Source organism: Peromyscus eremicus, chromosome 13, assembly GCF_949786415.1.
Source record: "Peromyscus eremicus chromosome 13, PerEre_H2_v1, whole genome shotgun sequence".
Lineage (NCBI taxonomy): Eukaryota > Metazoa > Chordata > Mammalia > Rodentia > Cricetidae > Peromyscus > Peromyscus eremicus.
The window spans coordinates 9466999-9491359 of NC_081429.1; the positions used below are offsets into that span (position 1 = coordinate 9466999).

The following is a 24361-nucleotide window of genomic DNA, read 5'->3' on the forward strand; positions in this document are numbered from 1 at the left end:
ACAGTTCACATAACACAGAAGGCCAAGATCCCAGAGTGCATCAGGCCTTCCAGTCCAACCACAGCTCCCAGCCCAACCAGCAGAGAGGCCCTGTTTGGGGCCAACAGCCCCTCCCCCAACAGTCCCTTTCTCATAAAAGCAGAGCCCATTAGGCCAGAAAGCAACTGGCTGTCCTGTGGAAGCAGGAGCAGAGTGAAAAGAGGCCATTTAGGCTTGGAAGCCAGTCCACTGGACCAGCTCATTAAAGGCTCCATCCCTTCTACCCTTTACTCTGGCTGGGCCCCCCCCCCCCCGGAAGCCAGGCTCTTCCAAGACAAGGAATGCACAATGCAAGGCCTGTGGGGACTGCACAGAGGCGGCCACCCAGTGGGAAGGACAAAAGTGGGGGTGGGGGCAATGTGCACAGTGGCAGAGGGAAAGAAATTTATTGAGCAGTCTTCTCAGGATCAGAACGGCTCCTGCAACCAGTAACACGGCGGCGGAGTAAGGGGCGAGTGAGCAGAGGCGGGGGATGGGGGGTGGGGGGGCAGAGTGAGCGGAGGCGGGGGATGGGGGTGGGGGGGCAGAGTGAGCGGAGGCGGGGTGGGGGGTGGGGGGGCAGAGTGAGCGGAGGCGGGGGATGGGGGGTGGGGGGCAGAGTGAGCGGAGGCGGGGTGGGGGTGGAGGGGCAGAGTGAGCGGAGGCGGGGTGGGGGTGGAGGGGCAGAGTGAGCGGAGGCGGGGGGGGGGGGGGGGGCGTTGCTTCCTGACCCCAGCGGTTTTTCTGTGTGGCTAGAGGGTTCAGAAGTGACCTGGAATTGGGACTGTGAGAAGGACCCAGCATCACTAGAGAGATGATCCACCAAGGTCGGTCCCAAGTAAGCCAAGAGCACAGCAGAGTCTCTCCCTCTCAGGCTCTTTGTCCCTGGCTCTCCAGGAATTCACTTCAGAGGCTCGTCCTGGGCTGACTCTTCTGTGTGAGGGGGCCTGTCGTCAGCCTACCCTAAGGCCTGCCCAGGGACATGGCTGAACCAGAGCCCACCTCTCTTTGTTCTGTGAGAACAGAACATGACTTAGGGAGACCAAAACCCAAGAGGTTTTGGGGTGTACTGAGGATATAGACCATGAATAAAGCATACAAAACATTATTTACCCCGATGACTATTACAGACTAACGGGACCTCAAGGTGCCTGGAGCACCCACAGTGATTCCAAGGTCCTCCTCCCTCCCTCAGTAGGCCTAGTGACCACCCAAGGAGGCAGCAATGGACACCTCTGGGACCCTTGACTCCAGCAGCCACCTGTGAGCCAGGAAGTGACCGGCCAGGTGGCTGAACACTGTGTGGTGACTCCCTGTCATCATCTGACACCCTGAGGAAGCACCAGGTCACTGTTGGTGCCAAGCACTGGGTACAGTTTGGACAAGCAGGAGCTTGTGGAAGACAGTGGACAGAAGCCACATGAGACCCAGGCTCACGGGTCCACCAACCCTGAACAGAGGTGATGGCCAATTCTCATCCTAAGATTTCAGCTTTTTAGGGTGGACTGTCATCAACATAGTCCCCTCAGACACTGGCCATTCATAGAGGACCCCAAAGTGAGCCCACCCAGCCTAGTGAGTCAGAAGCTAGGCTGACAGCTCCCCTAGTGGTGGGATGGGGGGACTGCAGCAGCAGCTGACTCCCCACCCCACCCCCCAGAGTACTGTTCCAGGTCTGGGTGTGGTTGTCAGAGCTTTGAAAAATCCAGCGAGCCTCCCACGGTGATCTGCCTCTGCCTACCTCTCTGCCGTTCTATAACATCTCATTAAGAAATCTTCCCGATAAAATAATGAGCAGACAAGAGCCTCACAGCCTGGGCCTGCCTCCCACCCTAGCAGTCAAAGCCCGCTGTGGATGGGCCCTTTGGGGCAGGTCTATGTCTCTGGCCTCATGGAAGGACTGTCCCCCACCTCCCCAAGGCTAGACCGACCATACCTCCCACTTGTTGGGGTCTGACACGACCAAAATGAGAAACACAGCAAAGAACAGACCAAGTGGGGAGCTGGAAACCCAGGGCTGTAACCATACCCTGAGTTAAACAGTGTTGGCTTCTACCCCCAAATTCATACTCCTGGAACTTTAGCGTGTGGTCTTAGCTGGAAACAGGTCTTTTTGTTGTTGTGTTTTGTTTTCCTTTAATAGGACCTCACTATGGTGCCTAAACTGGGCCCTCCTAATCTCAGGTGGTACCCCCACCTCAGCCTCCTGAGTAGCTGAGGTTACAGGCTTGAAAACAAGATGGTAAAGATATGATTAGCCTTTAACGTGGAGCCATACTGAATTACGTTATGCCTTAAGTCCTTGTTTAAAAAAAAAGAAGGCCCACTGAGGACAGAGATACATCCAGGTAGGGTGGCGCATGCCCGTGTCTCAGGCCAACCTGGAATTACAATACGTGAGATTGAGGCAAGAGTTCAAGGAGAGCCTGGGCTACATTGTGAATATTAATCCACCTTAAGAAACAATCTGAGACTTTATCTCAAACGAACAACCAGAACGCAGGGGCACGGAGAGCACGGAGATCAAGGGCCAATGTAGGCAGAAGGGAGAGCAGTGTGGCCACAGGCCCAGCCAGACAACAACCACCAGACGCTTGGAGAGGCAGAAAGGATGGTCCCCTGAATGGAGGGGAAGCATCTGCCCGTGCCTTGATGTTGAATGTCTGGCTTCCGGAACCTGCGAACAAATTTCTGTTTCCACAAGCCGTCATCTGTGGTCATGTGTTATCTGGGAGCCCTGGGATCCCCACACACATCATGTGGGTGAGGAAGGCTCAGGGCTCTTGGACGTAGGCTAGGTTGGCTCTTGAGTCTGGCTAGTAGGCATGGTCCCATGGTCGCATGTGACCAGCAGTTGATGGTAGCCGTTACGGCCAGTACTCACTGGTGGTGCTTCCTGACATCTGGATGATGCACTTGGAGTCACGGCTCATTTCCCGGGAATTGAAGGGGCGGACGCGGACCGCCACCTTCACAGAAGCCCCGGCCATTTCTGTGGCGTGGGTTGGTAATTCAGCCGCTGCACTTGCCCCAGAGAGGGCAGAGTCACCTGGGGGGATGGGGGACACAAAAATTAGGAGCAGTATTCAAAGAGGCAGTACAAGGGTGCCTGGCTATACCCACAGGACTTCTCCCCTCCCTTCAGCCTCCCCAGTGACACAGTGTGGTGAGCAGCCAACAGGACACGGAAGTGGGAGCAGGTAACTACAGGTAAGAAAAGGCACTGGTGTGAATAGCACAAAGCTAAGCTGAGGGTGAGGATCCTGACAACGCCGGAACAAACTGTCCCTCCAGTGAAGAAAACCGTCCCCCTCTCCCGGCAGCCATAATTTGCGAATGACTTCTTGGTTAGGGATGGACTTTGTGCCCACTTCCTTCTCCCAGTACTGGGATTTTGTCCGGATTGAACTTGTGCGGAATTTGAGCATGAGTTACCAATGGGTGTATCAACCACACACAGCCCAGGGCAGCCTGCGTGCTCAGGAATAGTTGGTCAACACGAAACAGACTCTGTGTTATTGTTTTCTTGTTTTTGTTTACTTGTGTGTGTCCTGGGTGGGGTGGGGGCAGTATGCTTATTCTTGTTTTCATTTTTAAGAGAAAGACTGTGGAGGTGGGTAGGTCGGGATGAGGAGGGAGCTGGGAGGAGCTGCGGAAGGAGAAAGATTATGACCCAAGTATGAAAAAGTCTTTTGAGCCAGGTGGTGGTGGCGCAGGCCTTTAATCACAGCACTTGTGAGGCAGAGCCAGGTGGATCTCTGAGTTAGAGGCCAGCCTGGGCTATAGAGTGAGTTCTAAGACAGGCTCCAAGCTACACAGAGAAAAAGAAAAAAAAAAAAAAGAAAGAAATCTTTTAGCTGAATTAAAAAAGAACAAAGTGGGGACCATCACACCTACAGGGTTCTTTGGGCAAGGGTTAAAGATGGACTGGTGTCAGTCTGCTCCTGCCTCTCTCTGGCTGTGTGATTCACCTCTGGGCATTGGTTTATGGGTGTGCTGAAAGGGCAGGGTTGAGGCCGATGACCCCACTCACAGGTGAAACTGGGGCTTGATGGCCCCTCATTAATAGCTCTTTCAGAGGTTGCAGGAGAGGCACAGACCTCCCTACCACTGAGGGTGGACAAATCCACACTGGAACCGAAACTGGTGGGGGCTGGACTCCCACCTTCATGGTGATCCCTGCAGCCGCAAGGCAGAGTGTCAGTCACTCTTTGAGAGCATGTGCCCCGTTCCCCAAGTCTATGAGTGACCACCCAGGAAGGGCAGGTGAACCATGGTTCCTCGTGTTGACATCCTGGCCAGGGATGAGGGTGTGGCCCGGGCAAGCCCGTGAAGCCCTAGGACAAGAGTCCTGGGCAGCGTGTATGCTGCAGCACACACTGCACCCTTTAAGTGGTATCTGTGATAGAAACAGGAAATCATCAGCGAGGAAGAAAATGTTTATGAGATACACGACGTGGTAAGCTTCTTGTTCTCCTCAAATTCAGCTGCACAGATGCTCAATTCCTGTAACCCAGATACTCCAGCAGGATGTTCAGTGAAATCTGGCAAGATGAGATTTTTGGAAAACGAGGACAAAGGAGGGCCACACACCCCTCCCGGCCTCACCTCCACCGCAAAGCCGTGCTCATTTAAGGGCTAACAGCGGCTCTGCTCTAGTTACTTCTGCTGCTGTGATCATACAGACCGAAAGCAGCATGGGGAGGAGAAGATTACTTGGCTAAGACTTCCAGGTCACAGCCCATCATTGAGGGAAGTCGGGGCAGGAACCTGAAGCAGAAGCCATGGAGGAATGCTGCTTCTTGTCTCATTGGCAGGTTCATATCTAGCCCATGGCCACCTGCCTAGGGATGGTGCCACTCACAGTGGGCTGGGCCCTCGTACATCACTTAATAATCAAGGCAGTCCCCTACAGACGGGCCCACGGGCCAATCTGATTTAGGCAATTCCCCAATCTAGGTTTTCCTCTCAGACGACTCAAGGCTGTGTCAAGTTGACAATTAAAGCTGACTAGAACAGTACCCACATAGGGAGGCTCTGTGGAGCAGATAGAGCACGTCCATACTCTCTCTCTCTCTCTCTCTCTCTCTCTCTCTCTCTCTCTCTCTTTGGTTTTTTGAGACAGGGTTTCTCCGTGTAGCTTTGGTGCCTGCCCTGGATCTCGCTCTGTAGACCAGGCTGGCCTCGAACTCACAAGAGATCTGCCTGGCTCTGCCTCCCAAGTGCTGGGATTAAAGGCATGTGTCACCCCCCACCCCCGGCTCTCTCTCTCTCTCTCTCTCTCTCTCTCTCTCTCTCTCTCTCTCTCTCTCATTCTCTCTCTCGAAATAGTAATGTTTTATAAGCTCAGTATTGGGTGACTGAAGAGATGGCTCAGCAGTTGAGAATACTGACTACTCTTCCAGAGAACCCAGGTTCGATTCTCAGAACGCACACAGCAGCTCACAATCGTTTGCTGTTCCAATGTCCTCTTTGGGCCTTCAAAGGCACTGCACACATGTGGTACACAGACATGCATGCAGGCAAAACACTCACACACGGACAGTGAAAAATAAATTAAGGTCAGTATTGGACAAATGGCCCCTTTGAACCACAGACTGGAACTTCCTTTCTGGAAGCACAAACACACAGGGCTAGTACCACTCCGAAGCAAAAAAAAAATGCCACGTCAGGAAGCCAGCAAAACACTCCTGCGTGCAGGTGGGCAGCTGGTGAAGATCAGAGCTACTGAAGCCGTGGGGGTAACAGGCCAAGGTTCTGCGGCAGGGGGCTAGAGGGTGCAGGGACAGAGAACACTGAGCGGCACTGGCTCCCAGCCCATTTACATTCTGGACACGAGGCGAGAGGCTGAAAGGCTGGAGTCTTTCCAGGCAGAGAGCTGTTGCCGAGTGACAGGAAAACCTGCAGAGCTGTGGTGTAGAAACAAACAGGAGGCCAAGATAAGGAAGTGGAATGTCAAGGTGGACACACCGGCAGCTCTCCCCCGAAGACATTTGGCAAGTTCTGAATCCAAGGTATAGAATTTAAGAGCCCAAGCCAAGAGCCTCTGAAAGCCAAAGGAAATTTCCGCAGTGGTAGGCCAGCACTACAGACTACAGGGGTCATGGAGGCCAGTCTCGGAAATCCAGGGATGTACCGCAGAGCCCAGTAGACGAGGTCCCACGGATGAGACCTGCCGCAGCCTGGCCTCAGCTGCTTGTGACTGAAGCTCCTGGGAGAGATGAGCCTTCTGCAATGAGGTACAGCAATGTCAGGGTCTGGATGGCATCTCAGTCAGCAATGTGAGCCCTTATATCAAAAATTACAAGGCTCGGGGCTGGAGAAATGGCTCAGCTGTTAGAAACACTTGCTGCTCTCACAGAGGACCTGGATTCAGTCCCCAGCACCCATGTGGCAGCTCACAACCATCTGTAATTCCAGTTCCAGAGGATTCAGTGCCTTTTTCTGGTGTCCTCCAATGGCTCCAGGAATGCATATGGTGCACACACATACAGATGTGCAGACAAAACACTTATATATATAAAATAAAGATAAATATTTTTAAATAGTCTGGGAAATGTCATTAAAACAAGAAGGACATAGAGGGACGATGTAACATGAATTGCTAAACCATCTTATTAATACAAAAACAAACAAACAAACAAAAAACCCAGAGCCAGATATTGGGGTGAAAGGTCAGAGAAACCGAACAAGCCACAGCCAACCTCACCTTACCAACTCCTCAGCCGATCCTGTTTCCACAAATCCTCAGACTGAAATCCTCTGAGTCCTCACTCCTGAGGGTCTCAGTTGAACTGCTGCTCAGTTCCTGTCTCCTCACACCTTGTATACTGTTCTCCACCCAGCCATGTCACTTCCTGGGATAAAAGGCGTGTGTGCTTTCCAAGCAAAGGCGTGAGATCTCAAGTGCTGAGATTAAAGATGTGTTCCATCACTACCTGACTGTTCCCAGTATGGCCTTGAACTCACAGAGATCCACCAAAACTTTAAAATGGGGGCGGGGGGGGGGAACTACACACTATACAGACCTAGGAATTACCAACATGGACTTAGGAGCACCATGACCTGCACATTCAAATCCCAGGGTAAAGGGGAGAAGACGTCAGTGAAGAGGAGAATTTTACCAGAAGATTCAGTTTTAGTTTAAAGTTCAAAAAAATATTTATCTTATGTGCATGAGTGTTTTGCCTGGTGCCCAGGGTGCCAGAAGTGGGCATCAGATATGTAGATAGTTGTGAGCAACTGTGTGGATGCTGTGAATGGCACCTGGATCCTTCATAAGAGTGACAAATGCTCTAACTTCAGATCCATCTCCCCAGCCCCAGGATTGGAAACTATAATGAATCAAAAGAAAATTCTCAAACTGAAAAAAAAAATACACTGACTGAAATGAAGAGCTGAAGACACTGGATAGAACTGTGAAGGGGCAGGACAAGTAGCAATATGGGGGTCGGTGGAATGGGAGGCATAGTCTGAAAGTCCCTCTCAGATTCTTACGCTGAGGTCCTAACCTCCAAAGCGTTGGAACACCTGCCAAGCAGTTGAGTCAAGAGGGGGAGACCTCCGTGTTGGCCTAGCTCACTTATGAAGGAGGCCTGAGGGAGAGCCCAGGCTCCATCGTCCCTGTGAGGACACAGCAAGAAGGTGCCAGAGTAGGCCTGTGTCAGACACTGAGCACACCTCAGTGCAGCCTTCCAGTCTCCAAAACTGCAAGAAATGAATCACTACTGTTTCAAAGCAGTCCAGAGACAGCAGAAGAGCAACATTTAGCATGGCCATGAGCCTCGGGAGCTGCTACCTAAGGGTTACTTACTGCCGCCTGCTCTGTCGGCTGGGGGTTCCTGAGGCTCTTGCTATACAGCAGCTAAACAATCCCCATGTGCCTATCATTGCTTTCGCTTCCTGGACTCTGGGGTCTTCTCTGAAAACTCATTGCTGATGACAGTGTCCGGAAGCATTCCTCCGATGTCATCTGGTACTTTCACAACTCAGATCTTCCATGTAAGTACTTAACCTGTTTGGTGTTAGTTATACTGAGTGAGAGACAGGGTCTAACTTTATTCTTCTGCACATGGATAACTGATTGTCTGAGCACCACTATGAAAGACTGTCCTTTTCCCAGCACGTGTTCTTTTTGTTGTTTGGTTTTATTTGTTTGTTTGTTTGTTTTGTTTGTTGATTGAGACAGGGTCTCTCTACATAGCCCTGGATGTCCTGGAACTCATTCCATAGACCTGTACTCAAACTCAGAGATCCGCCTGCCTCTGCCTCTCGAGTGCTGGGATTAGAGGCATGCTCCCCCATCCCCCCTTTCTCAGTCCACTGCGTGTTCTATTGTCAACAGCAGTTGGCTGCAGATGCGGGCCTCACTTCTAGCTCCCTGTTCTGTTCCATTTGTCTGTGTATCTGCATTTACGTCACTGTCGTGCTGTTTGGATTACAACAGACACATAGCCATTTGAATTCAGATGATATAATCCCTTCTGCTTTGTTCGACTGACACTCTTTCCAGTGCTATGGGGTTTGGCTCCATAGGTATTTTGTTGAAGACTTTTTCTTCTCTGTCCATCAAGAATCTTTTCTTTTTCTTTTTTTTTTTTTAATTTTTAAGGATATTTTTTTTCTTAGTGGTAGTTTTCTTTCGGATGTGTACTGATTTGGTTGTTCTGCTGTTCTGTGTTCTTGCCTGTTCGGCATCCTCATGGAAAGCCCGGCTCTTTTCTTTGGTTCTAGTTTGCTGTCTTTTCCAGTGGAATTTCAGGGTAGAGAGCATGAATGAATGAATGAATGAATGAATCTCGAAAATGAGACCTTGAAACAAACAAAATACAAAAGCTAAAATGCCTTCATTGCGTCTTTGTACAATGCTTAAAATAGTGAGAACCCACTGAGTGAGCCTGTTATTTTGCTATAGAAAGAAAGCTTTAAAAAATTTACATGGGTGGGGCTGGAGAGATGGCTCAGAGGTTAAGAGCACTAGCTGCTTTTCCAGAGGTCCCGAGTTCAATTCCCAGCCACCACATGGTAGCTCACAACCATCTATGAGATTTGGTGCCTTCTTCTGGCCTGTAGACATCATGCAGGCAGAACACTGTATACATAATAAATAAATAAATCTTTAAAAAAAATTTACATGGGTGAAATGAATTAAGATGGAAGGAAAAACTAGTGGTTTTTCCAACTAAATTAGGTACATCTCTTGATTCTTCTGTGCGCATATTTACTTAAAAAGAATTATTTTAATGTTATAGGTAGTTCAGATAAATAAGAGCTCAGCTGGTGCTCTCTCTCTCTCTCTCTCTCTCTCTCTCTCTCACACACACACACACACACACACACACACACACACACACACACACACCTGTAATCCCAGCACTTAGGAGGCTGTGCCAGCCTGGGCTATATGTCTTAAAACAATCAAGAAAAAAAGGACTCATTTTAATCAGCAAATATTGTGTGTCTGTGTGTGAAGACAAGAGAAAGTTTTCTCATTAAAATGGACATTTCTCAGGAGGGAGAAGAAGAGGAGGGGAGATGGCCACTTCTGGCCTACGTGACAGAGCACCTGGAAATCCAGGACAAATAACACACATCAGAAACAAGCGAGAAAACGACTCAGGAAACAAAAATGAATGGAGAGTGCGTACACAGCATTACTAAAATAAGGGTGCCATGTCAGCAAGAAGGCAAGGGCCTTTGCTGATGCAAGGGCATCCGAGCACTGGGACCATGTGGCAGGAGGTAGACCATTCATGACTACAAGCATCACCTCAAGACAGCAGATCCTCAAAGCTACACTCTCAGTGTGCAAGGCTGGGGAGAGGGTACACCAGCAAAGGGTCACAGGGGATTGACTCAATGACATTCAGACACAGGAATGGCAAGGCAAGAGTTGCTAAGAGTCAAAGGTCATGGCCTGTCCTCATGGAGTTTCAGTTTCAAGTTGAGAATATCTGGGCGACCCATGGCACCCAAGCTGGTCTCAGCATCAGATCTGAATCCTCAGTGAGAACAGCCATAAGCCTTCCAGCAAATTATCACCATCCACACTTCCCAGCTCCAGTCTCCCCAGGGCAGATGATCATGTAAGCTCAAAGTCATAGATTGCCAAGCAAATGGAAAAGCAATTCATTCCACTGGAGTCAAGACAGGGAGAGAGGAAGTAGGCAGGGACTCATACCCTGAAAGGCTTCAGGTTTTTTTTTTTCCTTCGAGACAGGGTTTCTCTGTGTAGCTTTGCGCCTTTCCTGGAACTCACTTGGTAGCCCAGGCTGGCCTCAAACTCACAGAGATCCGCCTGGCTCTGCCTCCACCGCCCGGCTTCAGGTTTTTTGTTTGTTTGTTTTTCTTTTGTTTTTTTTGTTTTTTAAGATTTATTTATTATGTATACAGTGTTCCTCCTGTATGCCAGAAGAGGGCACCAGATCTCATTATAGATGGCTGATGAACCACCATGTGGTTGCTGGGAATTGAACTCAGGACCTCTGGAAGAGCAGCCAGTGCTCTTAACCTCTGAGTCATCTCTCCAGTCCAGGCTTAAGTTTTGTTTTTTTAAATGCCCAAATAGAGTTAGTTGTCTTAATGTTTACTGAAAAAAAGCAGTAATTAAAAACAATAGGGTAAAATATGAACTTTTAAAAATCTAAAACTTAGCAGGCCACATTCTATAACTTCCATATTCTATCAAATGGATCACTTCACTTGAAAACAAAATATTAACAACAACAACAAAACCCTAGCCCACATATTTAGAAATTTTAAAAATAAACTTTTTAATAATGGATACACCAAAGTCACAATGGAGCTACAGAAATGCTTGGCGAACAATAACAACAGTACTACTGGCAACCATATGGACTTTCCACTTCCAACCAGGATGGAGCCACAGGGCCAAGACTTAACTCTCAGGGTTTGGGTAGGTGGGAAATTTGGATAGTTCTGGACGGAAGAAACTGCTCACAACTCCAGGTATTTGTCAGTGATGCCCCTGAGCCTTGCAGAGTCTCTGTCTATGGCCATGTGATCCAGAGACCAAAGGACAGAGCAGTTGAAGGCTAAACAGTCCCCAAAGCTTGCACTGGGTAAAGAGGTATTTGTGATCCAATCAGCCAGGGTACAGGGTCTTCTCCATCCCAGGAACTCCGTGGAAACAGCAAAGAATCGTGTCTTTGTTGGGTGACTCTACACCTCCCTGCAGGAAATCTACTCTAGACCTACCCCAGAAAAGTTTAATGGGCTTTAACTGACAAAGCCATCCCTCCAGGGAGCTGCCAGAGCAACATCCAGTGTGCTCTAGAGGTAAAACCTGTAACTCAGACCACAGTGTAAAAACCACACCTAGTATCCAATAAATTATCACTAGATGTGCCAAGAAGCAGGAAAACCTGTAACTAGAGAAAAGCCAGCCAGCCAGCAGAAACACACATTTTTCTACATTATTAGATAAAATTGAGTCAGTGGTTTTAAATTTTACCCACAGGCCAGGCACCCTGGGGTGTGTGTGATTTCCCAGCACTAAAGAGACTGAGGTGGGAGTCATTTGAGCCCAGGAGTTTGATACCAACCTGGGCAAGAGAGCAAGACTCTACCTCAGGAAAAGAATTAAATTAAATAATATAAAAATATTGCCAACAAACTAGACAAAAAACTGGAAGTACTTTATAAGTGAGGTCCACCATACATTTTAAAAACAATAATTCAAATTTTATATAGACCTTGAAAGGAAGTGGGCAAGAGAGAGGGATGCAGAGAGAAAGTATATATTTCTGATTTGTTCACTGAAACTAGCAAGACTTTGGTGACAGATTAATTGGGGAAAATTAGAAAAATGTATGTTATAGGTTGATTTCACCAATGACAATAGATTCAGGAGCCCAGAAGACTGCACAGAGCTGACAAGATGAGTCAAGGGGTGGAGGCACTGGCCACCAAGCCTGGTGTCTGACATCAGTCACAAGCCCTACGTGGTGGGATGAGAGAACCTGCTGACACAGGGGGTCCTCTGGTCGCCACAGGTGTGGTTACGGCTCTCAAGTTTGCAAACACACGCAATAAAAAGAAAATAAATGTAATTTAAAACATTTAATTAGCAAAACAAAACAAAACAAAACAACCTGGAACTCCTGAAATATTGGCATAAAGCACAATGGGGACAGCTGTCATTGTAAGTCATTACACACCCGGGAAATGGGGAATGTATGACATCCTCAATAGATACTAAAAATAAAAACAAAACAACAACAAGTCAGTAGTCTTCCAGACCCACATATGAGAACTCTCCCAGCAATATTTGGGGAAATATTTTGAGAAAAAAAAAAAAGACTTTTAAATCCCAGAAGCCATCCACTGAAACCCACCCAAACGTTACATTTGTCAGTGACTTGGGAAAAAATATTCCATCTCTAAAAAGTTTGGGGCCAGCCCAGGAAGACTGCTACCATTTCTGCTTAACTGTCACAGGGGTTCCAGCCACACACTAAGACAGGAAAAACAATAAACAAAGATGAGGGGAGGGGACAGTCACCACTCAGCCCATTTGCTCATTTGCATAGACATCAATATTTCCCACAAGTCATGGGTAAGTGCAAAGCTTCAGCAAGATTGTTGGAAATCTACATGTTGATGCACACCAGGTCAGAGAATTAGGAACATTTGACATTTAACATTTTACCATTTAAAACAATAACCAAACTATGAAGTACCTAAAGCTCATGACTAAAGATCCCATGAAATTTCCAGGAAGAAAAATGTTAAACTTTACCAAGATCTAGACAAAGAACTCTAACCTTTTCCTGTCTATTTCCATGCACATTTACTGTGTCCATGTTTGTGTGCATGGTGCCTGCAGGTACAGAAGTCTACATTAGGTGTTTTCTTCCACCTTATCTTTTGAGATAGGCATTCTCACTGTACGTGGAGCTCACCCATTCAGCTAGACCAGCTGGCCAGCATGCCCCAGGAGCCTTCCTGTCCCTACCTCCCCAGCACTCAAATTACAAGCAACAACTGCCCATCCCCCCATAGTGCTGGGGGTCGAATTTGAATTCAAGTCTTCATGTTTGCCTGGCACCAGCTTTACCAGCTAAGCTACCTCCCCGGCCTGAGCTATGACCTTTTGTGAAAAACAACCATCTCAAAAATGTTGACTTTTATGTAAATCTATCTAAAGCGCCAGTGTAATTTCAAGTATATCTTAATCTCTTTTATTAAACTTGGCAACTTGCTTCTAAAAATGTGTGTGGGAGAATAAGATACTAGGAATGCCAATACCAAGTCTGAAGGGAAACAGACCATGGATTCACGGTCCCCTGGGCTACAATTTAGATCTGAACTTCCCACACTCAGCCCATGTGATCTGAGCTTACTCTACTGGGAGGTGACAGAACCTTTAGGAAAGGACCTAATTGGGGAGGGGGGGGTCTCCCAGTCACTGGGGAAATGTTTGACAGGAATAAAAGTATCCCAACCCCTCTCTTCCTCTCTCCTAAACATAAATAGCTTCATTCGCAGTGAACTCCTGCAGTGATGTCTCAACCCAGACCCGAAGCAATGAAGCCATGCAACCTTGGACCCAAACTCTGAGCTTTACTAAACCTACCCCTTTATCAGTTGATACTCTAGGGCATTTGTTGTAAGAACAGCTAATGTATTTGGATTCAGTTACCTGGTGTTAACCATGGCCTAAAAATATTAAATGGAAATTTGCAAAACTAAGCAGTTTCTAAGTTGCAAATTTTGTTAAGGTTTATTATTATAACAGCTCCATTTTATTATGAACCACTGTTAACCTGTTACTGTGCCCACTGCATAAACAAAACTTTATCAGATACACATGTGTAGGAAAAAACAGTTTGTATGGAGCCATATCCTACCATAGTTTCAGGCATACACATGGAGTCTTGGAATGTGTCCCCTGCAGATCAGGAGGTACAATGCAGTGCTGGGACTGAGTAGAAAGCTGGCTGTGGTGGGCCCACCTCTGTAATGCCAGCATTTGAGAGGTAGAGACAGGAGGATCAGGAGTTTATCTTCTACTCATAGCAAGTTCAAGACCAGTCTGATCTATGTGTAATCTTAGATAGATAGATAGATAGATAGATAGATAGATAGATAGATAGATAGATAGATAGACAGACAGACAGATGGAGACAGACAGACAGACATGTGGTATAGAGAGGGATAGAAACCCACCATGTAAACAGAAAGGATCAGAAACAGACCTATGAAGTACAGTGGTACATGTGGTATGTAGCCACAGCCAGGGAGATGTCTCAGTAGGTAACAGAACTTGCTAACCAAGCGTAAGAACTTGAGTCCACCTTTACAACATCTATGGAAGCAGCCAGGCACACCTGTAACCCAAACAAGGGTTGAGGAGGCAGGTTACAGAGACAAAAGCATCCCTGGGGCTTGCTGGCCAACCAGCCTAGCTGAACAAATGGTGAGCTAGAGTCTGTGAGAAACTCTTGTCTCAAAAAGAGTAAGATGGAGAATAGCAGAACAGAACACTCAAAGTTCTCCCCTGGTCTCTGCATCCTCTCTGCATGTGCAAACATGGTCACAAACACCTGCACATATGTGCACGTACACATACATATATACAAAATTTTTTTTAAATGTTTAATTTTTAAAAAAAGATAGTTAGGGTAACATCGTCATCACACCATTCTCCAGAGGGTGGGGGGAGGGTGAATTCTCTCAGAGGCAAAGAGAATAGGTCATTGTGCACAATGGAAGGGGAGACTAATGGGGAGCATTGTCACAGCAAAGTCAAAAGGAAACTGAGCTGTCTTGGGGGGTCCTAAGCCAGGGAACAGGGCCCATACTGGGGCATCAGAAGCATTGCTACCAGTGTCTGAGAGTGGCATGGACCAGGGTGCATCTGTACATTTCAGGCTTCTCTGTCAACATGGGACAGGACTGTGCACAGGGAGAGCAAGGAAATGCCAGATCCCTGTGGACAGTGGGTAGGAGACAACCATGATGCAATGGCTGAGAACACAGCCGTGGATCTAACCGAATCCCCAGAGCCACATGTTAACAACAGCTTCAGGATGAAGAAATGGACCATTCATGCATTCATGGTTTAACGGCTCATCACAGGATCAACTTTAATACAAAATCAAGCTCTCTGGCACACTTGTTCTGTCTTGAAGGGAATAGTTTTGTCTGTTAGATGCAGTATAATAAGTCTTTCACCATAGCTAAGCAAAGGCAGGCACCATGCTCTTTGACTATGGGCCAAATAAGGCCCTATGTTTTGTGAGTTACATGGTCCCAGGTATTTCATGATAGCTACAGAACTTGGATCAAGATACATACAGAAGGTAGACAAGTATGTGGGGTGGGCATGAGCAGCAGGTGTTCTTAGCCACTAGGGAAGGGTGAGCCTCTACAGAGAACACATGAGGGCCTCCCTGGCAACCTAGCAGCAACCTTTACTTTGGAATCTATCTACCTTTAAGATAGGTCAATGGGCTGATCTGTGGACACACAAACATGCCAAGGACATTGAAGAACATGGCATCAACAGGTTCTTCTTCCTAAGTACGAGAGGGAAAACATCTGAAATGGGTTCCCTTCTTATCACAATGGATGCACAGAATCAAAGCCAGTTCACACCCAAGACCCCCAAAGAGAGAGGAGCCTGGCCCTCAACGAACTAACCATCATGCCTGCCAGTCACACTGAGACCTCATAGAACGAGAGAAGGAGCACAGTAAAGTCACCCCAGTGGTGAGAATAAAGGGCTTGGATGGCCTGCAGGGGTGCAGGGAAGCGAGGAAGGTGCTTGCGGGGTACTCTTCCCAGGGCTATGTTTGGGCACCAAAAGAATCTGGAGGAAGGCAGGTGCTAGGCATAGGGCTAAAAAGGAAACGGCCCCTCTGCGACCACCCACCTCGTAATAGATAGCATTACTGGGACCATCAGCAGGCAGCAGAATGCTCCCCCACCCCCCACCCCCCACCCTGACAAATATTAAAGAGCACAGCCTTCAGGGCAGAGGCTGAGACCAAAACTCTGGTGCTGGGTGGTGCTGGGTGGTGCTGGGCCTGAGCCTGCAAAGGGTCCGTGCCCCAGTTAGAGCCCCACTCGGAGGAAGAAGACGCATCACAAGCACTCTCTGATGCTGGGCCCCCCTCCAAGTCCTACATGTACCGACGAGGACTACAGCGTCTATGAGTACTGCAAATGCGCAAAGTGGGGAGCTTGAGTAAAGCAGCAGGAAACGGGTCCCCCTGGGAAAGGGGAGCCACACACAAAGCAAGCAAACAAAACCTCCGCTTACAGACTGGGGTGCTCTAGAAAGAGTCACCTTCAGCAATAGGAGCAGGACGCTCTGAGATAGAAGCAGTTAAAGAAGGCAACGTGCTGGAGGCAAGCCGTGGAAAAGGCGGCATACAGAATTTCAGACCAAGAACTGGAAAATGAAAACTAGGAGGTGTCCACGAAACAGAAAAGACAAGGAGACAAATATGAGAGAGAAAAGCAGCATTTGAGGAAATTTGAGGAGGAAAGGGGGAAAAAGGTAGGAAGACCCGTAAACCTACAAATAAGAGACCCAACCTTCCTTCCGAACGGCCCACAAGCATCATTACAAACAAAACCCACTGAGACCTCTCCAAGAGCATGGTAGACTCTCATGGAAAAATGGAGAGTCCAGAGGGAAGAGAATCACAGGAGAAGGTACTCATGAGCCAGGGATGCCCAGGCCTGTGAAGCCATAGCCTCCCAAGTTCTGAGGAAATGACTCAGCATCGGGTGAGGATGGAGCAGAGCCCCCTCACACACTCAGAGATTCGTGCGTCATTTTCAATACGGCTCACAAGGATACACCCCAGCGAAGCAAGATAGAAAACCATAAACAGACAGCCAGGTGGGCCAAGAATCAGAGACTCGGTTGATGGGAGCGGTAACGAACTGACAAAGGGGATGAGCACCAGGCTGACAGCAACCAGACAGACAGACAGAGATGGGGTGGCAGGAAAGAGGGACTTAGCAGAGCTGCAGGACCCTAGAGACAAAAGAAATCCATTCCATTAAAAAGCAAAGATATCTGAGGTCTAAGAAAAGAAAACCCTAACCGAGAAAGTCTTGCCAGGGCTGGAGAGATGCTCAGTGGTTAGGAGTGCTGGCTGCTTTTCCAGAAGACTTGGGTTCAATTCTCAGCACCCACGTGGTGGCTCGCCATCACCTGTAACTCCCGTTTCAAGGACACTCTCTTCTGGCTTCCTGAGGTACCAAGCACGCACAGACATACATGCAAACAAAACACACATAAAAATTTTTTTTAAATTAAATTTAAAAGAAAATCCTGCTAAAGCACAGAAGTAATGAATAAGCATCTAAACTTCAGGCCAGTGCCTCTCCGTGCTCCTCCATGCCCTGCAGTTGCCTGCTGCAGTTACTACAGCTCTGCCCCATGCTGGGGAGGGGACCTGCAGCCACAGTGACCCTAGACCGAGAAGGGGGCAGAAAGTGAGAGCCAATCACACAGAGCCGCTGAGTCCCTCCAACCCCTACCCCAGGGCAGCAGCCTCAGAATGGTGCCCACTGGCCCTGTATCTTACTGTCTTACTTCGAACGGGTGACCGATGGGATAGGCAACTGAGGCCCACTTGAAGGTGAATGGATGTGGGGAGTCCTGGCACCCCTCTAGCACACTTCTGGGCACCATCATCCCCAGAGGTCAACTCAAGGGGAGGGGGCCACAGGGACAATCAGAAGCTGTTGTGACCCCTAAAGCTCCACCAAAGGGAAGGATGTCCTGCCTAGCCAGCCTAAAAAATTCACAGACCTAAGACTGCCCCCAGTTGATAGTGTAGCAGCTGCTTATCCTGAGCTTTGGAGATCAAAGATGGTACTCACTGAGTCTTACTGGAGGATAGGTGACACTATGCTGCCCCCCAGAAGGGGTAAGGAATGGGGATATAAGAGAAAAGGGAAAGACAGATGGGAGGGGTGGGAGGCGGACAGAAGGCACTAAAAGAGCAGCAACTGTTTGGTGCCTGGAAAAGTCAAGCATGACTTTTCAGGAGCCTCAGTGTCTGCATCTGAGTAATGGGCGTGTTATCACTTCCTCACTGTCATCTGAGAGCATCGGATAATGGAATGCACACAACAGCACAGTGCAGTTTATGTCATATAAATGTCCCCTGCTTTCTTCTCAGCCCCAAGCCTATGGGGGAGAGGAGAAATGGGGAGGAAGGGAGGGGGAGGGGTCTGCATCCTGTGTGCTAGTGACTTTCAGCAAGCCTTCTGAAGGAGGCAGCACCCAAGAGGCCTTTCAGGAAGATCTAGGCCTGGAAAGACAGCGACCCAGAGAAGAGCCAAACGGTAGGGAAAAGCAGGGACCCAGGCATGCTGAATGCATGTGTGTCTACACATGTGCGTCTGTGTGCATGAGTGTGACCTGTGCAGATGTGTGTACATGTGACTGTTCCATGATGTGTTTGTATCTGGTGTGTGTGGCTGCAGCCCCACAGGTGAATGGGGGGGGGGAGATGAAACCCTTAGGGTCTCAATGGCCCTGACTGCTCCTGCAGTCCCCTACCCTTGAGCTGACCTCTGGTCTGTCCCAGCATAAGGTTAGTGGTACCCGGGAAGTCCTAGATCGATGCCAGAACTCGTGCTTCTGTCTACACCTGCCAGCCACCCTCAGATGGGCCATGGCTGCCTTCCCCACCTATCTCCAGCTCAAACCAGGATGAGGAGAAGTGAGAGGTCCGTGGGAGCCAGCATGGAAGGACACTGCCAACCCAAGCAAGGGGAGACTCAGCTACTTAGTGTCCCTGGTCCCAACTCCCCACCTGCTTCTAGGACCAGGGCTGCCACTGCTGCAGGTCCCTGGGCGGGAGTAAGGTAGGTGGATGTGAGTCCTGAAATCTGAGTAGGAGAGGGTGCACAGGGGGACCTCCAGACCATCTGAATGTCTCGGCCTGCCCACACTGCACCCAGGATTAGGTTAAACATAGGGTATAAAGGCTTTGCTGAGGGCAACTCAGGAACTAAGTGCCAGCCGGAGGGACTGGGTAGGTGCTCAGAGGAGTCAGGAGGGCCTTTGCTGCTGACCTTGACTGCATCTTCCATCCCCACAGTGTCCCCTCCTACATCATGGCAGGCCTGGCTTAGCCAGTCTGAGTCACCAAGACCCTGGGGGAGGTGCGGTCAGTCAGGCCAAGTGTGGATCCAGGACCCTGGTTGGGCTCAGGGGTAAAGCAGGACTACTACCTCTGGGGCGGGCTGTGGGAAGCTCTGTGTCCTTTGGGCCTAAGGTGTTTGCCCATGCTCTAGGGAACATGTGGACCTCTGCACACTGCATATTATGTGTTCATCTGTTAGCTCAGTGGCCGAGGCCCATCACTCTCCACAGGTGACCACTGAGTCGTCCCCGTCCCCGCCCCCCCCCCCCCCCCCCCCCAGTTCTTGGAGAGATGAGCTCTGCACAAAGGCTTGGCCAAGGTACAGTTTTTGTGCCGGATGACCCTCCTTGAACAATCTTGTCCTTCTGGGCTTTTGCTGGTCAGACTCACCTGCTACCCTGTCTTTGCTGCCCCCCCCCCAAAACCCCATACAAAGCCCACAGAAGAATTGCCTTGCAGAGCACACAATCATCATAAGAGACAGAAAAATAGGCACAGTACAGGTTGAATCCTGAATCCTGAGACACCCCCTGCCCGCTGCCTCCTGGCCTGATCTTGAATTCTACTCAGCCACTCATCAGCTCTGGCTTTGTGCAGAGCTCAGACCTCCACCTGTCTGAGGCTAGTGCAGTCTACAGGTTCCATGCTCCATCTGGGTAGGGCATTAGGACAGGGGGCACGGCAAGAGAGGCATCCAGCCTGACAGGTCTCAGTGGGGGACCACCACCACCACCCCCCGTGGTCACATTGCAAGCTCCCACACAGGGCTTCTCTGACCAGTGGCCCACAAACCAAGAAGGACAACCTGTCCTTCAGATCCATCCTCACTGCAGGAGGAAGCCGCTAGTAGGGGGTCTCTGCCTTGGGAACAGGGCCCTCCCCAGGCTTCACACCCCGAGGACACATAGCTCCCCCGCAGCCCTCCGCCTGAGAAGGCTTGAATGCTGACTCCACCCACCAAAAGCAAGGAACCTGCAGAGGACCACGCTTGTGCAGAGGTCTGCCTTGGACCCTGCAGCACCCCTCACCCTGCTGCTCCACACCTGCCCTGCCCACCCCCTCCCCAGAGCCTGACTAGGGCAGGTGACCAGCCACACCTGCAAAATGGCCGCCGCAGGTGCGGCCCCAGCCCCCCGAACCCCAACAGCTTCCCTACAGCCTGCGCTGCCTCCTTAGACAGAGGCGCTGGGCACGTTGCCCTGGCAGCCGCCTTCGGCCGGCTTGGTGTGACCGTGTCTTCCGCAGGAGCCTGCGCTGAGTCTGTGGGTCCCCGGGATTGGACTCGCACCAGCCCTGAGCGCAGCAGGAACTCTCCGCACCTCCTCCTCCCTCCGCCTCGTGATCCAATCCGCTTGCCCTAGCAGGCCTTTAATCCCAGCAATGCGGTCCCCTCTTAGGTAGGCTAGCCGCTGGGGGACCGGTCCTCTGGCCTTCGGGGATGGGGGGCGGGGGTGAAGTCCCCATTCCTGGGGACGTGGGCGCGCATCGGGTCCGCGCCCGGGCGACGTTGCGCCGGCGCCCAGCAGGCCCCATGACTTGGCAATCCCTCTCTCCCCTCCCCCGCCCCTCGCCTGTGGCCCCCAGCAGCCTGCACCTCACCGCACCGCAGACCCTCCCTCTCCCTCTCAGCCCGAATGCGGTCCCTGCCCCTTGGGGAGCAGAGGGCGGTGGCCTTCCCCTAGGAAGCAGTTGGGGCGAGGAGTGGCTTAATGAGGGAGTGCGAGGGTCTTCGCAGGCAATGTTCCTAGAGTCAACCCATTGCCAGACGCCCGGGGACCTCTGCTAGCCCAGACGACGCGTCCCTCAGCCCCCTCCCTCCACCCGGGGGCCACACCTGTTACTGGGGCGCTGGCTTAGTGACTGCCAGGCGTGTCTGCGGGTGGTTCCTCCCGCGCTGTGTCTTTCTGGAAGGGAAATGGGGTCTCTGGAGGGAGGGGCATATATATAGCAATAGGAGTGACGGGCAGTCACCGGTGAAGTGCGCATTAAGCCAGTGGCCTGGCCGTGGCGCCGCATCCCCCGCCCCGCCCGCCTGTTTTGCTGTCGGCTCCAGCATCGGCCCTCCCCCACCCACCGGGGACCAGAGCCGCTGCCCCGCGCACCCTTCCCTAGGGCCTGGATCAGCAGCCGCGCCCCGTCCCGACGCCCCGCAGCCTTGTCCTGGTCCCTACTCGGCGTCTCTGCCTCCCCTCCCCCGCGGATCCGTCGCATCCCTCTGGGTAGCTCCTCTGCAGTGGAGGGATACAGGGGGAAAGGAGACTGTGACCAAATCGGCCGGTCCCTCTCGCTGGCGACCTCCGCCCACACGGGCCAAGGGTCGCTCAGCAGCAAAGGAGTCTTTTCTGAGGGCCCTGAAAAGCTTCGCAAGGAGCACCGACACCCCTGAATTCGCCCCTTTGTTCTTCGAAGAGGCGGAGGAAGGTCGGGGGAAGGGAAGCCGCAGCTCCAAGCCCGCGCTTTGGGCTGCGACAAGGACATTGGCGATGGCCCGGAATCCCCCACCCGATGCTGGTAGTGCGGGTGCCGGATGCCACGGACAGGTGCGGGATGATGAACGCGGATGGCGACAGGCAGGGCGGGCGGTAGCCTTACCTCTCAGGCGTCACTGGCGGCGGCCCCGCATGGGCACTGGCACCGGAGAGGGTCCCCGAGCCTGGAACTGATGCTGCTCGCTGGCTGCTGCTGGTGCTGTGACGGTGGCGCCGCGTGACGAGCTCCGTGCCCCCGGCCCGGCCCTCCCCGAGCCCCTCCCGATGCGCTGGTTGGCTGCGCGCTGCGTCCGAGGCTCAGCCGCCAGCTGGTTTGTCGCGCGCGGAGAGGGACGGGCAGAAGAGATGGGGTTGGAGCGGGAGGGGGCTGGGGCTGGGCTGTGACATCACCAGTGAGGGGTGGGGGACAGACGCCCGGAATCGGAGGCAGCATCCCCTCGCTCAGCACTGCCTTTCACTCCCAGAGAGGGACTCGGTGGCGCCCAGCTGAACCTGCCTGCAGACTGGGAACCAAGCCCTTACTGCTTTCAACAGAAATCATAAAAACTGTGAACCATCCACCTGCTGGGCCCCGGGACATCAACACAGGCGCGTCATAGGGAACAACAACAAAAAAAAAAAAAATACAGCTAGGTGTGGGGTTAGGGCGCTTCTTTCACTGAAGAAGGTATGTAGGGTCGGGCTAGGGATCTGGACTCCAGGGAGTTAACAGGTGGGTCTTAACATCGCTTCTGGTGTCTGGCCCAGATCATCAGAAGAAAGCCAGAACATTGCAGGGAGTGCTGCTAACCAGGATGACGCCACAGCCGGCGAGCTGACTTGAACCTCCTTCCTGCAGGTGGAGACCTCCATCCTTGTCCTCCTATTCCATGGCTGACATCACATACTATTACTCGGGTCTAGATTCCCTGGCCCTTAACCCACACGCGTCTCTAGATCCTCAATGGCCAACCCAGCCTTCACGGACTCTCCTCCGTTTTCCTTTTTCAGTAGGGCTTAGCTGGTAGCCGTTGCACTATGGGGCCAACCACGGCCCAGGACTGAGTAACTCGGACAGGGCCTATGTCGCTCACCCACCAGGACTCCCCGCACTGCGGTGGTGGGTGTGATGACGTCATGTGACCATGAAACCAGGGCTCCAGACTTCCTCTCCACAGAGCCCCTGCCCGCAGCATCTCCTGCTCCGGGCAGTTTGCTGGGCACTTTAAATTGTTAGCCACTTAATCCACAGCAGCCTGAGGGAGGCGGTGCTCCACCTCAGCTCGCCATGCCACTGTGCAGTAAGATTCCCTGTAAGCAGCGTGGGCCCAGACCCTCCATCTTCCGGCAGATACTACCCCCGCTCCCACCCTACCCCTCCAAAGCTGGGGAAAAGCTCCCCCCTTTTTGTTTCCCAGTATCACCCGAATAAGCTACTGGACAGCTATAGACAATAGAGCTGATAGGCAGCTAATCTTCAAGGATGGTAAGAAGAAAATGTCATAATGTTTATGACTCCATTTTTGCTTGTTAATCCAGACAAAGCCAATGGCTCTCCAGGCAGCTGAGCTTTTGCTAATAAGCATTCATGTCGTTTGAGTTTTTGAATTGCCATCATATGGAAGTATGTTCCTTACCGTTGGCTGCCGCTGTGACAAAAGCCAGCTAACAGAAGGGAATGGTTTTTGTTAAGAAGGTATACTGTCAGGGCAGTGGGAAGCTGTGTTCCCGGGAGGACATGTTAGCAGGAGCCTGAGGCAGCCGGTCACACCGTGTTCACAGTCGGGAAGCAGAGAGAGATGAATGTTGAACCGGATTACTTTTTCTGCTTTATTCAATTCAGGACTACAGCCCTTGAGATGGTACTACCCACATTTAGGGTTTTTCTCCCCTGAGTTAAGTTTTTCTGGAAAGACCTCATAGACAAAGTCCATAATGTGTCTCCTGGTGATATTAAATCCAGCCAGGTTGACAATGAAAAAAGATGCCATTGTTTCTGTACTTTTTTGTTATATATGTTCCTTCCACTTTGTGGTGTGTGTGTGTGTGTGTGTGTGTGTGTGTGTGTGTGTGTGTGTGTGTTATATGCATTTATGAGTGAAGCCACATGTGTGTGCAAGTGCATTGCATGTGTGCACTTGTATGTAGCAGCCAGAGGCTGACACAGAGTATTTTCCTTGGCCACCCACCTTGTGTGCTGAGGTAAGGTCTCTCAAGTGATCCCAGAGCTTACTGATTGGGCGAGTCTATCTATCCAGCTCTATCCAGAGATTCCTGTCTCAGTCTTCCAAGCAATGGGATCAGGTGGGCCACCACACCTACCCAGCATTTACACAGATCCTGAGGAACGGAACTCTAGTCCCTCACACCTTCAAAGCAAACACTTACCCATTGAGCCGTTTCCCCAGCCCCATTTCTTCTTTTTGATGTGGTTTTGAATATTGTCAAAAATCCAACTTTAGTTTTCTGAATCTTCTCGGTTTCCCCTTTATTTTACTTATTTCTGTCCCCGTCTGTTATTTTCTTCACAAGTCTTTGGATTCTGTTTGTGTCTCTCTTTAAGCTTTTCCATATTCTAAAATTTCAGTATCTATTTAGAGCTGCAGAACTCCTTCTCCAGTCCTGCCTCAGACTGATCTAACCAGTTGGCTCCTGTGTTTTCATGGTCATTCTGATCTAAATGCTTGTGTGCCTAATGACCTCTCTTGAATAATTTTACTTCCCTGTAGTGTG

The 24361-nt window shown here is 50.6% G+C and overlaps 1 protein-coding gene across 1 annotated transcript in view; it reads right to left on the bottom strand.

Annotated features, from left to right (window-relative positions):
* Kif1a (kinesin family member 1A) overlaps positions 1–21839 on the bottom strand; it is an 85932-nt gene extending 64093 nt beyond the window's left edge. Inside the window, exons 1-2 of the mRNA XM_059278653.1 lie at positions 21753–21839; positions 2903–3067 (exon numbers count right to left, since the gene is read on the bottom strand). Coding sequence (XP_059134636.1) covers positions 2903–3008 — 106 coding nt within the window. The 5' untranslated portion in view covers positions 3009–3067; positions 21753–21839. The remainder of the gene's footprint in view (positions 1–2902; positions 3068–21752) is intronic.
* Between the last annotated feature and the right edge of the window lie 2522 nt (positions 21840–24361).